The 19,013-nt window shown below is 39.7% G+C and overlaps 3 protein-coding genes across 3 annotated transcripts; 1 reads left to right on the top strand and 2 right to left on the bottom strand.

The window, feature by feature from the left end:
- The first annotated feature begins 4,656 nt into the window (after nt 1–4,656).
- Nucleotides 4,657–8,993, top strand: LOC115621762 (synaptic vesicle glycoprotein 2B-like). The gene is made up of 4 exons (XM_030515494.1): nt 4,657–4,853; nt 6,155–6,309; nt 6,382–7,057; nt 7,677–8,993. Exons 2-4 carry the CDS (start codon nt 6,273–6,275, stop codon nt 8,812–8,814), a joined length of 1,851 nt encoding a protein of 616 aa, XP_030371354.1. The 5' UTR covers nt 4,657–4,853; nt 6,155–6,272; the 3' UTR covers nt 8,815–8,993.
- An 812-nt stretch (nt 8,994–9,805) lies between these two features.
- Nucleotides 9,806–11,990, bottom strand: LOC115621763 (prolyl 4-hydroxylase subunit alpha-2-like). The gene is made up of 8 exons (XM_030515495.1): nt 11,812–11,990; nt 11,606–11,757; nt 11,385–11,535; nt 11,150–11,328; nt 10,508–11,082; nt 10,399–10,443; nt 10,173–10,338; nt 9,806–10,105 (listed from the first exon to the last, which is right to left on the bottom strand). The coding sequence occupies exons 1-8, from the start codon at nt 11,871–11,873 to the stop codon at nt 10,005–10,007; spliced, it is 1,431 nt and encodes a 476-aa protein (XP_030371355.1). The 5' UTR covers nt 11,874–11,990; the 3' UTR covers nt 9,806–10,004.
- An 831-nt stretch (nt 11,991–12,821) lies between these two features.
- Nucleotides 12,822–18,153, bottom strand: LOC115620266. Its single transcript, XM_030513424.1, has 14 exons — nt 17,957–18,153; nt 17,748–17,905; nt 17,532–17,682; nt 17,262–17,461; nt 16,590–17,209; nt 16,494–16,535; nt 16,268–16,436; nt 14,651–14,879; nt 14,438–14,589; nt 14,237–14,387; nt 13,982–14,184; nt 13,286–13,926; nt 13,064–13,229; nt 12,822–13,007 (listed from the first exon to the last, which is right to left on the bottom strand). Exons 1-14 carry the CDS (start codon nt 18,151–18,153, stop codon nt 12,943–12,945), a joined length of 3,144 nt encoding a protein of 1,047 aa, XP_030369284.1. The 3' UTR covers nt 12,822–12,942.
- Nucleotides 18,154–19,013: the final 860 nt, after the last annotated feature.

The following is a 19,013-nucleotide window of genomic DNA, read 5'->3' as shown; positions in this document are numbered from 1 at the left end:
TTTTGTTAGACCGATACACTCTGTTCTTGTGCGCGTTCCACGCTCAACTGATTTGCCATTTGACCCCGCACGCTAAGTTCCAAGAACGCCAATATTATCTAACCAGCATATTAGATAATGGGAATGCTATTGGTTACGAAATCGTAACCTGTTTCTACACGTGTGGCGCGAAGAAAGCTTTGGGTTCATTGTACTTGGATCTGCGACTGATGTTTCTAATGTTTCAGCAAACTGGTTTCTAGTTAGAAAAAATAGGAACCTTAGTTGATTAGCTATCAAGTTTTTTAAAGTCCTGTCTTTCCAGCGCAATAATTTCTATTCCGCTCATCAATGCTAAGACTATCTTTACAATTTTGTTTGCAATCAAACTATATTTAGCAATACTACATGAGCAATAAAACTCCATATAGCGATTTACCCTCGTCTGTTCGTTAGTTCGGCTATACTGCTGTCGGGATCTCTGGAACCATATTATGTAAGAAAGCGGACTTGTCTTATCTATCCGCCTAGCAATTGTAAATATTTTGCTAAAATTTGAAACCAAAGTGGAGGATTAGATAGCTATAGAAAAATGTCTCGTCACGCTGATTAAGACTTTGTATAATTTATTCGGTGGAAGATTCTTCCTTCTATTTTGCACAAACTACTTCATAAATATACTCTTTCTATCTTACGGATACAGGGGACAACGTCTCATACGTTACCAAAAAAGTCACTTTCTTTACTGTACATTTAAATTGTTATAATAGTGTTAACAAAAAAATATATATTATATATAATATATAATTTATCCTTTTCTGGTTACTTATTCGTAGTGGATAATGGATTTATCTAAAAAATAGACACGTCTTCTCAAAGCTAACCCTTCATGAAATACACCGCTTACAAAATATTATTCAGGATGTTCCTTTTCGTTTTGCACCTTGTTATTAGTTTATTTTGGTGAATAACTATAGCTATAATAATTAAATTCATGAAATTAATGAGAATCCGGATTTGAAAACCAATCATCGTATGGTGAGAAATTACTTTTAAGCATTACTATTATTTATTGCCTATTTCTGACTCTCCTTATGCTGTCGAACCATTAATTATTTAACTCGAATAAACCTAATGTTTTAATTTTATATTTTTGTTCTAATAGTTCTTAATCTCAAATCTAAAAGGAAATATAGTGACTCCATATAAAATTGAAATTCTGCTGTGCTGAAAACTGTTTTCTAAACACTCATCAACGCACATAAGTTGAGTTATTATTTCTCAGACTGACTGATGGACTGTACAACAATAATACCAAAAAGGCTTTTTAAATCATACTAAAAACAATACTCAAATTAAATGTAAATAAAATACGCAGTAATTAGCTTAAGAGCTAAGAAATGTTTTGTAATCAAATAGGAATAATACTCAAATATACAAACGTTTAAGAGCTTTTTAAAATTTAATTAGGAATAATACTCAAACTGCAGATCTTCTTGTATTTTTTTTTTTTGAGAATATACAAACTAAGTCAATCGGTTGAAAAATGCGGATGTGGAGTGAAAGGATACTTGTAAAAAATTACAGTTTTGATTAAATAATGCGCGCCCATCCTAGGGGTATGCCCCCTCCCGCGTACGCCCTTGTCTGTACCCAAAAGGTACAAGATTATATTTTGTGGGAGGTGAAGAGGCATAAGGAAGAGCGCCAGATCTTATTAGTATATATTTTTATCTTCTTCAGCATGACAATACGAGTCCGCACAAACTCACTGGAACAGGATCTCAGAGATGCCTTATGTGTGTATGTATTCAGGACAGTTTATTTTATTTTTTTGATTTACCCCACACTCCCCCCACTCCTATAAGGAATTTTTTTTGCATATTTCAGAAATTATAAAGGCTAGAGACACCAAATCTTCGTCCAAGATGCTTTTCCCCCTCTCCACAGCTACTATTAGTGGTTTTTCAGAATTATGGAAATTTTTCATCAAATTTAGCAAATGCTTTCAGTTAGTGATTATATGTCCAAGCTTTATCAAGATAGGTCAACTGCAAAGGCAGCTATGTCCATGTTCTCAACTCAGCAGCAAGAGACTAGAGAGACACTCTGTACTGCACACATGGTCACACACAGACTCGCATAGGCACGCATAGACATAGGGACAGAGTATTTCCAATTGTTAGTTTTAAATTGATGGGGAACGCTCGCACTTCGATTGACATCGGTTCGAACTGGTGTGCGCCGCCGCCGTACAGTTCTGAAATTCACAATTGATTTCTGCTTAAAGCAAAGATTATTCATACGGAAAACAAATGCGGCAAATGGGCGGCCGGAGGCAAAGAGACACCGAGACAGTATACATCGACGTCTAAGAGGCGACATGCGCATCGTGTTCTTGATTGTCCAAAATAAACAAAAATATCCAATTGCCCTTCACGGCTGCGGATATAAACATATAAACATATGTAAAGTACGAGTATATTTATATATTTGCGGTATTTTCCCCTTGCTTTAATTGTTTTTGATCAGGCCCGATTGTAGTAGTCGCACCCAGTAATAAACCCAGTAAGGCCTTATTCTGGAGCATCTGGACCCGTCTGCGGATCGACGCTGAAGCCAAACTGGATATTGAGTTAGGGTTCGAGCGAGGCGCGGCCCCTCGGCCAGACTCCAACAAATGATTCGGCTTTAAGCTTCACGTGACGTTCAAGTCCACGCGAGCAGTAAGCTGAGAGACCCCAATTATGAGACAATTCAATTACTGTCAGTTAATAAACAGAATTACTTGCATTGTTGATATTTCCCTTGGTACGATTGCTGATGCTGCCGATGCAGAGCTACTCTCCCACATTTTATGCGATTGCTATTCACTCACTCAGATGGCTATCTGGTGCTTTTATCAATGGACTAGACGACGTGTTGTCTCAGTTAATTGCTTCACACATATACTATAAATATGTATTGTATGTACATTTGTATGTGCATCAATAAGCAAGGCAATATTTTAAGCCGTGCACTCACATTCGAGATATGTACATACTTAAAAATACAATTGGTGGACCGCGAGGCAATAACTTGATCCATGGAATAGTTCATCGCATCTCACCCGCTGACGCACTTCAGATAACCCTTGTATTTTCACAGATAAAATCTGGGCCATAATTTATTTGTGGCACAAGCCAAAAAGCCAACATTAAACAAAAAACAGTGCAATAAAAACTATACGAACATATTTATTAACATACCTGTATGAGGAGGGGTAGAACCTACACTTTAACTGACACTGACGTCAGTCACTGCCAGTGGGAGGACTGAGGCAAATCTTGGGATAAGATACACATGTGTACAACATGAATTTCCAAAACGCAAATTTTCCAGAGCTCTAGTAATTCCTGGAATTTTGTTTATAAAATTTAGCAATTACATCTGGTTAATGATTATGTGATACCGAATCCTGAAGGATGTATATTCGGTCAAATTTGTTTACATTTACATGTAACTTAGATATAGACTCTCCTTATCCCCAGGTAAAACAAGTTTATTTTCGCGAAAGTGAATTTCGTATACACAGTATTGTGTCTGCATTTCAAAAGCTACATAAACCCAACTTTGCAAACTCTGTACCTAAAAGGTCTGTCAGTCTGTTCTAGATCTTAGAGACTATAAGATACTCGAGAGACACTCTGCACACATGCTCAGACATAGACACAGATAGACATGCATAGACTCAATTGTAATGGAAAAGGGGAGATATACACTCTCTACGAGAGCTCGAATACGCAAAAAGGTTGTAATTGTAATGCAAGTATTACAATTTCGTTGCTTCTATTAAATTTCTTTAAATTTTTAGAGTATTTTAAGGTCGGGTCATCCGATTTTAACTTCACTTCCTTTTACATAAGTATAATTTATTTCTGGTTTTCAGAAATTTTCGAACTTGCTTGTTTGTTGATTAAATATGTTTACTAACTCAAGAAACTGTAAATTTTCTGACTGTGATTAGCGCTAGTATAAGTCCCAAGCTCATCTGTCCAGTAAACGTTAGGCGGACTAGATTAGACTTTGAGAAAATACGTAATATGCATTAATACATGTGCAGCTAATATCTACATATAATGTATGTAATAAGTATGTACACTAATACATATATATACAAGTATAATAAATATAATATATTTTCAAATACATATGTAAATATGTTTATCTAAATATATTTAATGACATACTCGTGTGTACTGTAATATGCAACTCATATACTTGTAGGATACACACGGTTGACAAACAGCTGCTACTCACTCGGGGCTTTAGGTTTACGACTTTTCATCAGTCACAGTTGCGTCTGCTATTCTTCAAGACTTTGAGATAAGCGCAGTGATATGTAGAATCCGGGGGCGGACGCTCTTCCGTGTGGGGAGATCTGTGCGATAACGTCAAGAGGCGGGCGCTGTCTAGGCATGAGCATTACTTGTACATACGCGCTAGTAGCCAGCTACAGCATCTGTGACAGCAAGTGCTAAGAAAACGGCAAAGAGGGAGAGAGAGAGAGAGAGAGATCACGAAAGAGGCAGCGATACCGAGCAATTATACCGACACACGCCTCGTCGGACAAACGGGCGTACGGACGCATTATAAAAACGTTGCGCCCATACCAGTTTGATCGCATTGTCCGCTTGCTTTTGAAGCTGCGTGGAGCTCCCAAACACAAAACACTTAAACAAGATACAAAATATATCCCTAATCGTAAACCGTAACCGTTAACCGCTGAGTGCCGCTTACCGGGGAAGTATCCTACCAAGTCCGGAGGGCAGAACCATTTGTAAATTTGCGAAAACGACAGCGACGACAACAACAAGACAAGGAATCAAGATAAGGTGCGTAAGAAATTTAAAAAAAATTTAAACAACTCATAAGGACTTTAAGTATAAAGATTTGGATTTTGAATCAAGATAAGGTGCGTAAGAAATTAAAAAAAAAAAAATTAAAAATTTGAACAACTCATAATCAGATCAGACCACAGATGTGCGGTTTCTGTATGTCAGAATTATACCAAAATAAACGAATGCATAAAACAAACAAATTATTGGCCCTGCCCGTCATTACGAGTATTACATCGGGCATTATTCCATGTTTCCTGTTGTTGTTCATCCAACTTGTTTGCGATATATTTTGATCTAAATGTATGCACATATGCATACAAGTATGTATATTAACGTTTCCCTTGGTGGTGTCATATACAGTATTGTGATTTTCCATTAACATTCAAAAAAGATTTAATCAAACAAAGGATATGCTGCAGTTGACATTGCGTCAGTGAGAATAAAATAATGAAGACTGTAACGAACTCACATATACCGTTACAAAGTCTTTTTTAACAGCCAGCATGTGAGAGTATAATTAACAGTCCACTGTTAAAGACGCCTCCGCGTTGGTGCGACTGTTAATTGGGCCATTAAGAATACATACACACATATGTATGTGTATGTGTATGTGTGGGATGTCATCACCCTTTTATTAATTGGAGTGTTGCTATAATTTAACAATTAAAAGTGTTATGCACTCGCATACAAATTATTTTCAGTTGCGTTCAATTAAAATTTGAGTTTTGACTATTTCTCGTTGTTTCCATATACATAAATTATTGGCTTCAATTATTGCTTAAGCTATTTACTTTGGGCATTTACTTGCCCAGACGGTTGGCCATTGAGCTGATAACAGGAAAGGAATGCTAGAGTCGAGCGGGCTCAACTTTTGAATACCCTCTAACCACTCAGAAAAATAAGAAAAAAATGTTTAAAAAATATGTTCAAAATTAATTTAAAAGATTTAATTAATTAAATAAAATAAAACATTTAATAAATAATAAAAAAAAACAACAAAAAAACCAACAACAAAAATAACAAACTAGTCCTTTCTTCGGCTTGGGAGAATCCAAGTTTGGTTACTACAAGTATAACCCCTATATTTTCTCAGATATTTGCATTCATACAGACAGGCGAGCAGACGAACAGACAGACAGATAGGAATATATTCTGTGGATGTAACATATGTATATTGTCGTATTTGTAGAATTGAAATGGAATTTAGTATAAAACTAGATCAAAATAAAACAAGACTAAGAAATATATTCAACAATGATCTCTTTAAAAAATACCTTCCTACTTGTATTTTGCAGAACGGATCTGTAAATTCACAGAAGATAACCCGAGCACCGGCCCTAAAGACAAATCAAAGTCAATTCTTTTTCCTTTCGGCTACGCGCACAAAAACTAAACAAGAACTTTTAATATAGTATGGTAAAAGGTGATTTTGGAAAAAATAAAAGCGATTGTAAGTATGCCACAAAGAGAAGGAAAGTAGGAATTGAAATTAAAATTCTTTTCTCTTGACTCCATTTGACAGCCTATAATGTAGAAACTGGCCTACAACCAAACTACAATCATAGCAACTCAGCAAGCAATCCAAGCTTATCGCCGACGACCGTTGAGAACCGCGCTATTATTCAACCGTATTCGCTTGGCAGTGGCGCCAAGCAGCCGGAATATCAGTTTGCGGCAGTCAACAAGGCCTACGAGGGGGACCTGAGCAGCAACTACGCCAATAATGGCAAGAAGGACGTAGAGCGTGGCTTTGGGGGCGCTGCTGGTGACGGCGGCTCCGATGAGGAGAGAAAGGGTCGTGGTCGTGGGGGATCGGCGCCCCCACCACGCACCCCGATAGTCGCTAACTTCGAGCGCGCTATCGAACTGTGCGGCTATGGCAAGTTCCATTACATCTTGCTGGCCATTTGCGGCTTGGTCAGCACTTCAGAGGAAATGGACGTTATCTGCATGTCCTTCATCCTGCCATCGGCCCAATGTGATCTGGATCTAAATACGGAGACCAAGGGCTGGCTCAATTCGATCATTTTCATTGGCATGATGGTGGGCGCATACTTTTGGGGCAGCATAGCCGACAGTTTTGGGCGCAAGAAGGTGTTGATTGTCATCTCCTTCATGAACGGTTTCTGTATTGTCGCGTCGTCGTTTTCGCAAAATTACGTATGGTTTATGCTGTTTCGTTTTCTCAATGGCGCAGCGTAAGTACAAAAAACAAAATCTCCAATTATTATTCGTCATAGCCAAATAGCTCTATATTCCATATACATACTATACATATACTCACATAATCATTCTATCAAGAGGCTCGAAATATACGCCTCAGCTTCTAACGCAATTAAGGTGTTCATTCAATGAACTTTGTTTTGTAAAAAACAACAATATATTTTAACAGTCAAGATATTGACTGTTTGCGCTAATTAATCTGGGGGCCAATGCCACAGAAATCCAGTGTACAAGATAAAAGCTTAAAAGGGGCAAAGAAAATATGTAAATCTGTCCGACAAAGTACTCTGACTCAACCAAAAACAGTTTGAAGCACAAAAGCTATTACATACACATTCTTTTCCTATAATTCGGTAGTTTTCCCTGATCCCATCCATATGGAAGGCTTTAAAATAAGCAACCATGGAAGAACACTTGGTGAAATAAATTGCACTGATTTAGTGATTGACATTATAGAATTAATGTATTTCCATAGTTCATCATTAGCTTCATCACGAATTGAAATGTTTTCTTAATTACTTGTAAAGACAGACTAATTTCCTTGTCAGTACTGATAGTAAATTCCATTTATTTTTTCCTTTCCCTCCCATGTAGGCTGGGAGGCAGTGGTCCTGTCATCTGGTCGTACTTCGCCGAATTCCAACCGAAAGCGAAACGAGGCTCCATGTTGAGTTTCATGGCTGCCTTCTGGACATTTGGTAACCTATTCGTGGCCGGCCTGGCTTGGTTGATCATCCCCACGGACATCGGTTTCACCACATCTTACTTCATCTATAACTCATGGCGCATCTTCCTGCTGGTCTGTTCACTGCCGTCGTTCTTAGTCGGCTTTCTGCTGTTCTATCTCCCGGAATCGCCCAAGTTTTTGATCATGCGCGGCAAAAAAGAACGCGCGATGGCTATCTTCCGCGGCATTTTTGTGACGAACACTAAGCGCCCGGCCGAGGAGTACATGGTGGAAGACCTGGAGGTCGACGAGAAGATCATCTCGGAGGGCAATACCTCGATAAGGAACAAGTACAGTCGTATGGTGTCGGGCATGGTGGACCACAGTCGCGCCCTCTTCAAACAGCCCATACTCAAGTTCACACTTGTCTCGATTACCATTAACTTTACATTCCACATTGGATACTACGGCCTATTGATGTGGTTTCCGGAGCTGTTCAATCGGTTCGAAGAGTTTGAGCACGCTTACCCAAATGAGTCGGCCGGTGTTTGTACGGTCACAGACTATGTGGTGGGACAAGACGTGGCACTCAACGCCACCTGTTCGTCCGACATACCGCCATCCGTGTTTTTGGAGTCGCTCATCTCTCTGGCTTCAGCCCTACCTGCCAATCTGATTGCCATCTTGGGCATGGATCTGTTGGGCCGCAAGTTCTTCCTGATTGCGGGCACAATGACTGCCGGTATTTGCTCGGCCCTGATGTACATTGTACGCAGTTCCGTACAGAATCTGATCGTATCGGCTGTTTTCAGCGGCGCCATCTCCGCGGCGAATGCGGCACTCGACTGCCTCATCACCGAAGTATTTCCGACCAATCTGCGCGCCACCGGTGTGGCCATCTCAATGGTGGCGGCTCGTCTCGGAGGAATCATCGGGAACATTGTGATCGCCCAACTGCTGGATCAGTATTGCCCGGCGCCTACGTTTATTGTTTCGGCGCTGCTCGTGGGCGGCGGTCTGATGTGTCTGATGCTGCCGAACACGACGCGAAAGGAACTAAATTAATTCAGCACACCCACAAACACCCACACACCTATACACCTACCCAAACCACACCCATATACGTCCACATAACACAAAAAATATCAGAAGCAATGCCAAAACATTACCAACAAAATGTAATAACAGCAGTATTACAAATAATATACAAAATTATGGAAAAATACATAAACCAACAACCAACAGTTACTATCTTTTTTCTTATTATGTGAAGTCTTGGTCTGGATTAGAAGGGAATGCTAGAATCGGGCGAGCCCAAATTTTATGCAAAAATCGAATTAAAATTTTTCTTTACATTTTTTTAAAATAAAATATTTGTTAACTTTTTTGTTAATTCAATTAAATCATTGCTAGAGTCGAGCGGCGTCAACTATTAAATATTCTTTTCTAACTCTCACAAGCAACTTGGTCCCAATATTTTTTATTTAATTATTTTTATGTCCTGTACCTTACTAGCAGGTCTTGCCCGTCTTACTTTTGCTTAAAATTATAAGTTTCTTATGAAAGTTTCTAAACGAACTACCAAATAACAAATAACTTTGGTACGTTTTGAGAGCTGATAGTGATATTCGAAGCACAAGTAATTTTAAGACCTAAAAGGATAACGAACTGCATACTAATTTTTCAATTATTATTAACAAAAAAATAGTATTTTGTACGAACTTTTTTTTGTTTGTTGAAAACTCGCCCTTTTTCTTCATTTTTAGTTGTACAGAGGTTAGTTAATGACTAAGATAAATAAATAATGAACCAAAACAAAGTTAATAAATTATCTTATTAATAATACAAATAGCTGTAGGGATATATTCACTGTATCATCTATTTCTAGGTCGACAAAGTTACTCTTTGAACTTGTGCGCATACTTTTCCTGGTAAATGTAATAGATCTGTGAAATTATTTCTATTCTATATTATTATCTCTATTCTATATTTCTGGCCAGGTCCCTTTCAGTTGCCTCACCAATCCGCCGTCTAAAAGGAAGACCACATGCAGACATATGAGTCTAAGCAACTATTATTTATTAATACCAATTATATGTTCAAATGTATTCTACTTCGAAATTGTGCACAAATAATTTGTAAATGATTGTAGCGCCGGCTAATTCGCAATAAGATTTAACAAATAATAATAAAAATAAATGAAAAATGTTGAAGAGACAAAATTGATTGATTGAATACGTTCTTCTATCCATCTCTTACAAATCTTGGACCTCGTAAGCAATATTTTTGTGGTCTCCACCAACCGGACATGGTCTCTTGAACTCTTGGCCCAAATATTGTATCCACTTGTTCATAACTGCGGATTAAATAGAGAACAATGAGCTAAAGAGTTAAGTTGCGAGAAAATTCTATCAATTACTCACTCCACTTGGAACCAACTATGACGGGACAGCCCGTGTGCTCAGTTTTATCCTCAAAATCGCCCGTACTGTTCAGGACATGAAACATCAAGGCTGAACCGAGCTTGGGGAAGACTGCGAGATCCAATTTGCCAAACAATGTAGCGCCGCCTTGGGGCACATCGCTCAGCTAAGAGATGGAGAGGCTTTATAAAGTAATTCTGGGAATGGGTGTAGAGCTTGTACTTACATAGAATATCATTGTGGCTAGGCGATCGGGTTCGCTGAAAACTCGCTGCAATGAAAAAAATATATACTCGCAGAAGCAGTTCACACATCAGATATAACTGCCAACTAACCTTGACTTGCCGATAGTCCACATGTCGAATAAAGTGGCCGCCTATGCCATAGTTAATTATCTGATAGATTTCCGAAGCGTTTGTGTCTGTGTGCGTGAGCTCACCAACGAGGTGCTCAATCCTCTGGATCACCTCGTCCTGTTCTGGATCGTACCACACGGACTTTGCTGTGCGATAGTCAGAAACGCTGGAAGTATTTGTAAAAACATCGTAGGAGTCGGATGGTGTTAGGAGCAATTTGTGCGTCTCGCGTATAAAGCTGGCGTCGTTGGGCGAAATGACATCATGATAGAGCGCCACATAGGGGTCGAGGGAGTAGAGCTCTGTTTTGACGGGTGCCAGTAGCAGATATGGCGACCCCGCGTCATAATAAATACAGAACATGTTCTTGACACGCGGACTACACAGGCCACTACAGCACATGTCCTCGTGACGAAAATCCATCACCTCAGGAGACTGTGTGGTGTTCATCAACAAATCTACACGCAGCTCCTGCTTTTTCTGCAGTAAACGCGCATTAGTTGGGGCCCAGTCCAAAGCAGCTTCCAAGTCCTTAAGCGCCTCCGCACGCATGCCTACCCGTAGGATGCAAATTGAAGTTAGTGTTGAAGATATAGTGAGTATCCGCCATCAGCCACCTACCTAATGCAAGGCGCGCCTCAGCCAATTTTTCGTAGATGTTTGCTTCTGTTGGTTCCGGGTCCTCTTCCGATTTGTTTGCCTGCAATGCAGCCAAAAGCCATTGCTCCGCCCCTTTAAAATGTCCGTTCTCATATGCATTTTTCGCTATCCAAAAACAATCGCTGACCGAGAAGGTAGCGCTAAAACACGAAGTCTGTTCAGCTGAGCAATTACTTCTCCAATAAACTCGACTCACTTGTACTGCACACCAGCCAACAAGCCACGCGCCACATCCTTAACATCCAAGTGGTAATAATCATGAATCAGTGTAATGCCCATTGCCGCATCTCTTAGATCCACGTCCGTTGGGAGGCTATCCAAATTATCGCGTATACTTTTCATATGATCTAATACAACCAGTTCATTTAATTGACGAGATAATCAATCATTAAATAAGTAAGTCAATCAAGTACTGACCCTCCCCCACTGGCTCCTCCATATACAGTTGCCAATACGCCCAGTCCGACTGCATGTGGCGTATGAGCGCGAAGCTATTTAGAGGATTTGCCACAAAGTCTGTTACATTTGTCCATGCTTCGTTTTGAAATTTATTCATCATTTCTATACCCCTAAAATAGTGCTCTAATTAGCTTTCTGTTTTTTTACAGTACATATATACTTACGTAAGTATGTTGGCTTTCTTGACTTCCAACTGTTCTATGTACGCTTCCAAGTGCGAGACCATCTCTTCTTGAAGATCAATCAAATGCGCTAAATGTGCCGTGGATCGGGCTATGTGGGAACTAACGTTCTTAGGTACATCTTTTGTCTGGACCCTCGTTAAGGTGGTAAGCAGCCCAAGAAGAATCGCCGAGAAAAACATGTTCCTCATTTTAATTTAGAGGCAAATCTGAAAGTATTTTATCGGTTTTCCAATTGACTTCTAAACGACGGTAGCACACTTTTCACACATTGCAATTATTCCACTAATTAGATTCGCCAATAGAAAACATTTTTAGTGGTCTTTGGATGGCAATATTGACGTTCGGTCTTGAAAAGAAAAGTATATCCCCTACGAAAAGAAGGCGGAACGTGAAAACCGGAGTAACCGATAACAAAGTGCGATGGCTATATCCCTGATAAGAAATTCATAGGAACAGGCGGTCTGAAAATAGAATGCATTGTTAATGGAAGATTACAGGGATCCACAAGTACGTTTCAGGAGCCAATGAATCCTCTGACTTTTTATCATGGCCAGTGAAATAACTTATAATTTATAACAGAGCTCTTATAACAAAAATTCAATATCCATGGAAACGAATTGATTTTGCAGCCAATAGTCAGAGGTAATCTAAGATAACGGCATCTATAGAAGTATAGCTGCACGGGTATTGCTTAATAGAGCACATTTTTAGATACTGACGTGAAAATGCATGTGTTTGGCTTTCTCTAGACCTAACTTTAGGGATTTGTTTTGCAGAAAATGAGTTCGTTCCTTGAAGAGAAACTCGGTTGGAATAACGCCACAACTATCATGACAGAAGCATGATTAAAACATGTTAAACTTACCATAAAAGGACAGATCTTAAATGAAGATTAAAGATTTACAAAAACAAACTCAGTTAACTCGTTTTTGATTATCTTGCCAAACTAGTGCTTGCCATCAGAAAAGGACAGCTCTTTAGAGCAACACTTATCTTTTCGAAATCAAATTGTTTACATTTATTATTATTGTATTTATAAGTATTTACTTAAGAGTTTTATTATGCAAAATACAAAAATTATCTACAGCCACTAGCCAGCCAAGACAAATTCTATTTACGGGCTGGGCAGGGTTTTCGGAACATCTGTTCCGCTTCCATTATCCAATTGGACATGACTGTAATGAAATGTAATTCATATTATTGGTTTTAATGTTGGGCGTCCTTTACTCACTCCATTTGGAGCCTTTTAGTACAGGACAAGCGGTATGCCAGGTGCGTGGATCGTTCTGCCCTTGATTGTTTAAGTTGTGCCAAAAGAGTGCGGCTCCTTTCTGTGGCTGCTGAGCAATGCCCAGCTTGGTGAAGACAGTGGCACCTCCATGTTCAACATCACTCAGCTGGAATAGATTTGTATTTGGCCCAGAAAGGTTTTATTCAAAAGTAAAATACTCACGTAGAAGATTATGGTGGCGATGCGATTGCCCCAGCCTTTTCTTGCTCTTACAAGTGAAGCATCATTGAAGTAGTCTGCATGTTCGAAATAATGGCCGCCTATGCCGTAGTTCATCACCTGGGAACTATCGGCATTCGTCATGGAAAAGTTGGTCATGTACTCTACACGACGCTCGATACTTCCAATTATCGGGCTTATGTCGCGGGGCAGCCAAGTGCCTTGGGTGCTGCGAACATCGATCCGAGTCATTTGGTGTCCGTCGACTCCATCGGCGGTCTCGGTGGGTATAAGTAGTGGTGTGGCCAGTTCTTGCAGCTGTACGAGCTCCTTATTGTGTAGCACGTCATGGTAAAGCACTATGGGAGGGTCGAGTGAGAGCTGTTCTAGTTTTAGGGGAGCTAGTAGCAGAAAAGGAGCGTTGTCGCTGCTATAACGGCAATGCAGGCGGGTTGGCCTGCGAAAGTCGGGGTGGCACCAAGTGGAATAGTTATAGCTTTCTTCAGCTGCTTTTGGCGTTTTCTCTCCAGGTGGATTCTCTTTTAAGTGCTCCACCAACCCACTCTGAGCTGCCTTCAGATAAATATCGTCGGGTTCGTAGTGCAGTGCTGCATTTATAGCGATGAGAGACTCCTCAGCATGGCCTTTCAAAAACAAGGTGTTCATTTTCTTAATCCGTTGAGATCGCAGCTAACCTACCAATAGTCCAAGCTGCATCTGCATAAAGTCTGAACACATAGGTCAAGTCGTAGTTCAACGCTTTGTAGATATTGCGTTCCATTTCGTCAAGTTTCGAATAGGCTTCAAGCGATACACTTAACCACTGCCTTGCTAAAGTATCGTGTTGTTCATCAAATGCATATTGTCCTATTTCCAGACATTCCAGTGGACCGAACTTCACACTTTGGGGAAGAAAACTATATGCCTGACACACTTTTCTCTCCTCAGACTCACTCGTAAGGCACACCAGCCAACACGCCCTCACTATAATTCCGTACACTCCCACCATAAGTCCTCTGCAAACGCAGAATACCACTCAGCGCATCGTCAAAATCGTCCTCAGTGGGCAGCTGGGGAAGCAAAGAACGTATCTTCGCTATTTGATCTAGGGGCATAGGAGTAAGTAGAGGGGAGTGTTCTGAGAAACTTATGTACCTGTCCCCATGGGCTGTTCCATTAGCATGCGCCAGCGTGTCCAGTCCTCGTGCATGTGACGAATAAGCGAATAGCTGTTCACCGGATTGGATAAGTACTGCTCCCGGTTAGGCTTCGCGGCAGCCTGCTTTTTGCGCATTTCTTCGATATGGCTACGTACGTATAGAGTCTCTGAGAAAATCATTTTTCAAAACCCCACCAACAACCACTTACAGGCGCATAACATTAACCTTTTCTTGCAGATCTTCAGCATAGTCCTCCAATTGCTGTAGCAGCTCCGAATCGAGGGCAAGTAGTCGCCGCATAGCCACCACTGAAGTAGCATACCCTGGAGGGTCCGGCTCTAGCTCTGGGTCCGGCTCCAGCTCCGGCTCTGGAGTGGCCCAGACAAGTGCCGAACATAATGCTGCACAAGCAAACAACTGTTTCGCAAACCACATCTCTTAAATCTGCACAACAAACTGATCGGAGCCGACGCGGAAATACGGAGAGTTAAAGCGCGGCAAATTGGATTTTGATTGGCCCAGTAAGCGCAAATAATACATTTTCTTCAATTCGCATCATTTCCGCTGTTTATTCAAAGAATCTTTTCGCTTCAGATTGTTACTCAGAAGGACATATAGGAAAGGATATGATTTCTAAAGGAAGAAACGTACTATAAGTATATTTTCAGCATAATTGGACAACTCGCAGTAGTAATTTCTTCGTTCGTTTATATAAAGATTAAGTTCTTTGCAGAATTGAGCTTGGAAGTATTTTCTTAGCTTTGAATTGTCGAGTGTTGTGTTATATAGCAATTATTTTTTCATTCGTATTACCAAGTGTATAAAAATGTATTGATTTAGTTCGAAATTTAAAGAGGTTTTGTATAGAGAGGTTCGAATTATCGCAGGTTTGAATTAACGAGAGTCGACTAATTATTTGTTCAGCTGTCTTGGTCATGACCAAGGCATAAATCGGACCACTGCCATAAGAGGTTATATTCTCAGAGCACGCTCATAAAAAAGCACACTTCAAGTTCGATATTAATATCAAAATATTAAATTTAAGGTGTGATGATATTTAATCGCAAGTGATGTGGTGGACATTAGTTCTTTTAACCAACAGTATTAATTATTTTTAATAATAATATAATATAATAACTCATATTACATACATTTTAATTTATAAAAAAAAAAACACTTTTATTAAAAAGTAATTGTCGAATCTTGTTTGTCTATTATTAATATTGATATTCTCTGCTATTTACAAGGTTTATTTATTAGATCAATATTGACATGGGAGTTGAGGAATATCTGATTGAATATAAAGAAAAATTTTCAATCAAAAGCAAAGATTTACACTTAGGTTTTATACATTTTTCAATCAGGGATTAAATAGTTTTTAGTTAAAAATTAACGTTATTTGATTGAATATGAAAATATTCTTTTTCAGATTTTTTTTTTTTACTTTCCTAACTAACTTTGAATACGTAGCTTGATCTGTAATCTAAAAAGTAATTAAACCATCACAGTAATATGGTTTAATATTTGTGGTTAAATTTAGTGGGCTTTATTTGAAGTTAAAGTCTAAAACCCATACCCATGACGAATATAGCTTTCCCACTTACTGCACCTTATCGGTAAGCGTTTATGAATCTTTTTGTGCAATTTAAAGCTTCTGATTCGGAGACCTTAGGTCTTGGGACTACCAGCACCAATTGTTGACCTTCCACCCTTGAGTAGACAGTGCTCGCCTATCTTTTCGCCATACTCGTCTATCCATCTCGTCATTACTGTAGGAGTTAGTCTTTTATTTAGTTACGACTCAATGAAATTTCTATGTACATACCCCATCTGGAACCGACCAGGGTTGGACAGGCGGCGTGCTTTGTTCGTCTATCGCCAGTTCCATTGCAGGGATTAAGATTGTACCACATTAGCACTGCACCTGGCACTGGGTATATGCTTAGCTCTAGTTCTGTAAATATTGTGGCACCTCCTTGCTCCACACCGCTTAGCTACAAGAAAGCCCATGAACGGGTATTGCATTGCTAAGTCAAGAGTCTATTACTTACGTAGAACAACATCGTGACCAAGCGATCTCCGGAAACGACATCCTAAAAAGAAAGTAACTGTGAAATGTTGTTGTTGGGGAAAAAGGATGCACTTGCCGTGCTATTGAAAAAGTCGAAATGTTTCTCATAGTGGCCGCCAATACCATAGTTCATGATCTGAAACGGCTCCGATTCAGCCAGATTAAAGTTGGTCATATCCTTAATTCGTTGGTCTATACGCTCCGTCAGGTTGTTGCTGTTAGACTCTAGCCAATACCCTTTTGTAGTACGTGCAGTATCCTCCGAATGTATATCCAATGATTCATTGTAGGTAACAGCCCGCTCCAGACTGGGCTGGGCCAGTTGCCGCAGCTCGGACATCTCCTGCGTATACAGGACATCGTAGTACAGCACCACATAGGGATCCTGGGAAAGCATTTCCTTTTTAAAAGGGGCCAGTCGCAGAAAAGGCGAAGCATCAGTGTCATAGAGACAGAACAAACGCGCATCCCTGCGACATTCGGTGGAGCAACAACGTTGCAAGACAGTCAGCGCAGGACTCTTTTTTTCTGGCAACGGCTTGACTGGGAACTGAGACTTGTTGTCAGCAGTTGGAGGCGGCTTTGGTAGTATGCGTAGTTTTCTTAGCAACTTATTGTAAGCTATGACCAAAGCTGAATCATTTGGCCATTTGTCCAGGCCAGCTTCGATTATTTTGATCGCCACCTCGGGTTGCTCTGCAAAAACGAATGTGAGTTTAGGGAATATTTGAAATGGAAGCAGACTTACCTAAACGCAACTGGACATCTGCTAATAGTGCACTGACTTCAGTGATGGGCAGACCTAGTTCTTTATAGAGATCCCATTGGGTCGAGTTACTCAGATAGAGCTTCAAGGTTGCCTTAAGCCAGGGCGCAGCCAGTTCATAGCTCTTTTGTTTCAAATAATACTGCGCCATGGCATAACAGTCCAAGGGGGTGAGTGAGGCGCTATTAATAAAAACTGAATTATATGTGTGTTCTTGATAATAAAACATGTTGGTTGTACTATATAGCTCACTTATATTGCTTGCCTTGCAAGAGTCCCACAGCTATGTCGGAGCCCGTTAAATTGTATGTTTCCTGCAAACGCTGTATAGCCACGTTGGCTTCTCTTAAATCTCTGGCAGAAGGCAGCTGGGCCTGCATTGCACTTATCTTGGCGGCATGTGCTAGAACAATCAAAGGACCTGGTCAACGCTGTTAGCCCAGTCAGTTGGCTCTGCCAAGCACTCACCCAATGCTGACTCCTGCTGTTCCAGATACAATACCCAGTTGTGCCAGTCCGCATGCATATGTCGCATCAGATTGACGGCATTAACGGGGTTCGAAAGATACTTCTCTTGGCCTTCCACCTCTGCTTGGTCCAGCCTTTCGCGCATCTGCTCTACATAGCTTCAGCAGCGAGATGAGAAATAAAATTATTCTTTCTATACTAGCACCTACTTGTTCAAAACCAGCACTCGTTCCTCCAACTCGTCCGCAAAGCTCTCGAGCATGTCTACCAGCTCTTCATCGTAGTTGAACAGCTCCCCCAACTTGGCTACAGAAATGGCATAGTTTTTGCCTTGACCATCGAGTATTGGGACCGCCCCAGCACTTACTAGACAACTAAATAAAACAATGCGCCTTACTGCAGACATTTGAAGAACGCAAATATAACTGAGGAGTTCAATTTTCTGAAAGGGGTATGGAGAATTGCAATGAAATGCATTTTCTACGCCTTTCGTGGAGGCATTAAAAAAGAACTTGAACTGGCATTTATCGATTCTATTTCATAAAACAAATGAAACTTTGCTAAATTAGTGGATAATAAAGCTAAACAAATGAGAAATAGATACCCATATTACGTTGGCTAAAAATGTTCGGATAAAATATAAATAAATCTATATATTATAATATACCTTTGAATAATATCAATTATGTAATTCCAATAAATATTTTTTGTCAAAGTTTAAAAGCAATACAACATATAGTATTTAAAAATAAAATGACAAAATATTAAAAAGAATAAAAGAATATAAGTTAAGTTTTAATACGAATAAGTAGTTTTTATTTTATTAGCCACTACATCGGCTTATAGCGAGAATAAATAATGGATATAATGCTGATCTTTGTAGATTTTGTTGTGTTTGAAATCTAGACCAGCAGCTTGTTGGGAATGAGGTAAAACAGACAACAGAATAGACAGAAATGGATTTTCAACTTTTTTAAATACAAATTTTAACAAGAGAGAACGCTACCGTCGAGCAAGCCCGACAGTGTAATACCCTGTACCCAGGTAAACTTCCGTCACTGAGTTATATGCGCCCATAGCAGCAGCAAAAAGAGGAAGAAGAAGAGCGAACTTGTTGCTGCAGTTTGTGGGGGTTGTACTGGCGAGAATTTGTTTCGCTAATAACTTTTCTTAGAATTGACCGAATTGAATAAAATAAAAAATAAAAAATAAAAATGAAAAACAGTAGACAATTATATATAAATTATGTGTGCAAAGTTTGGTTTA

Source organism: Scaptodrosophila lebanonensis, unplaced genomic scaffold (assembly GCF_003285725.1).
Source record: "Scaptodrosophila lebanonensis strain 11010-0011.00,11010-0021.00 unplaced genomic scaffold, SlebRS2 tig00000024-arrow-pilon, whole genome shotgun sequence".
Classification (NCBI taxonomy): Eukaryota; Metazoa; Arthropoda; class Insecta; order Diptera; family Drosophilidae; genus Scaptodrosophila; species Scaptodrosophila lebanonensis.
Note: the sequence above shows the minus strand (reverse complement) of the source record. Positions and strands in the feature narration are given on the sequence as shown.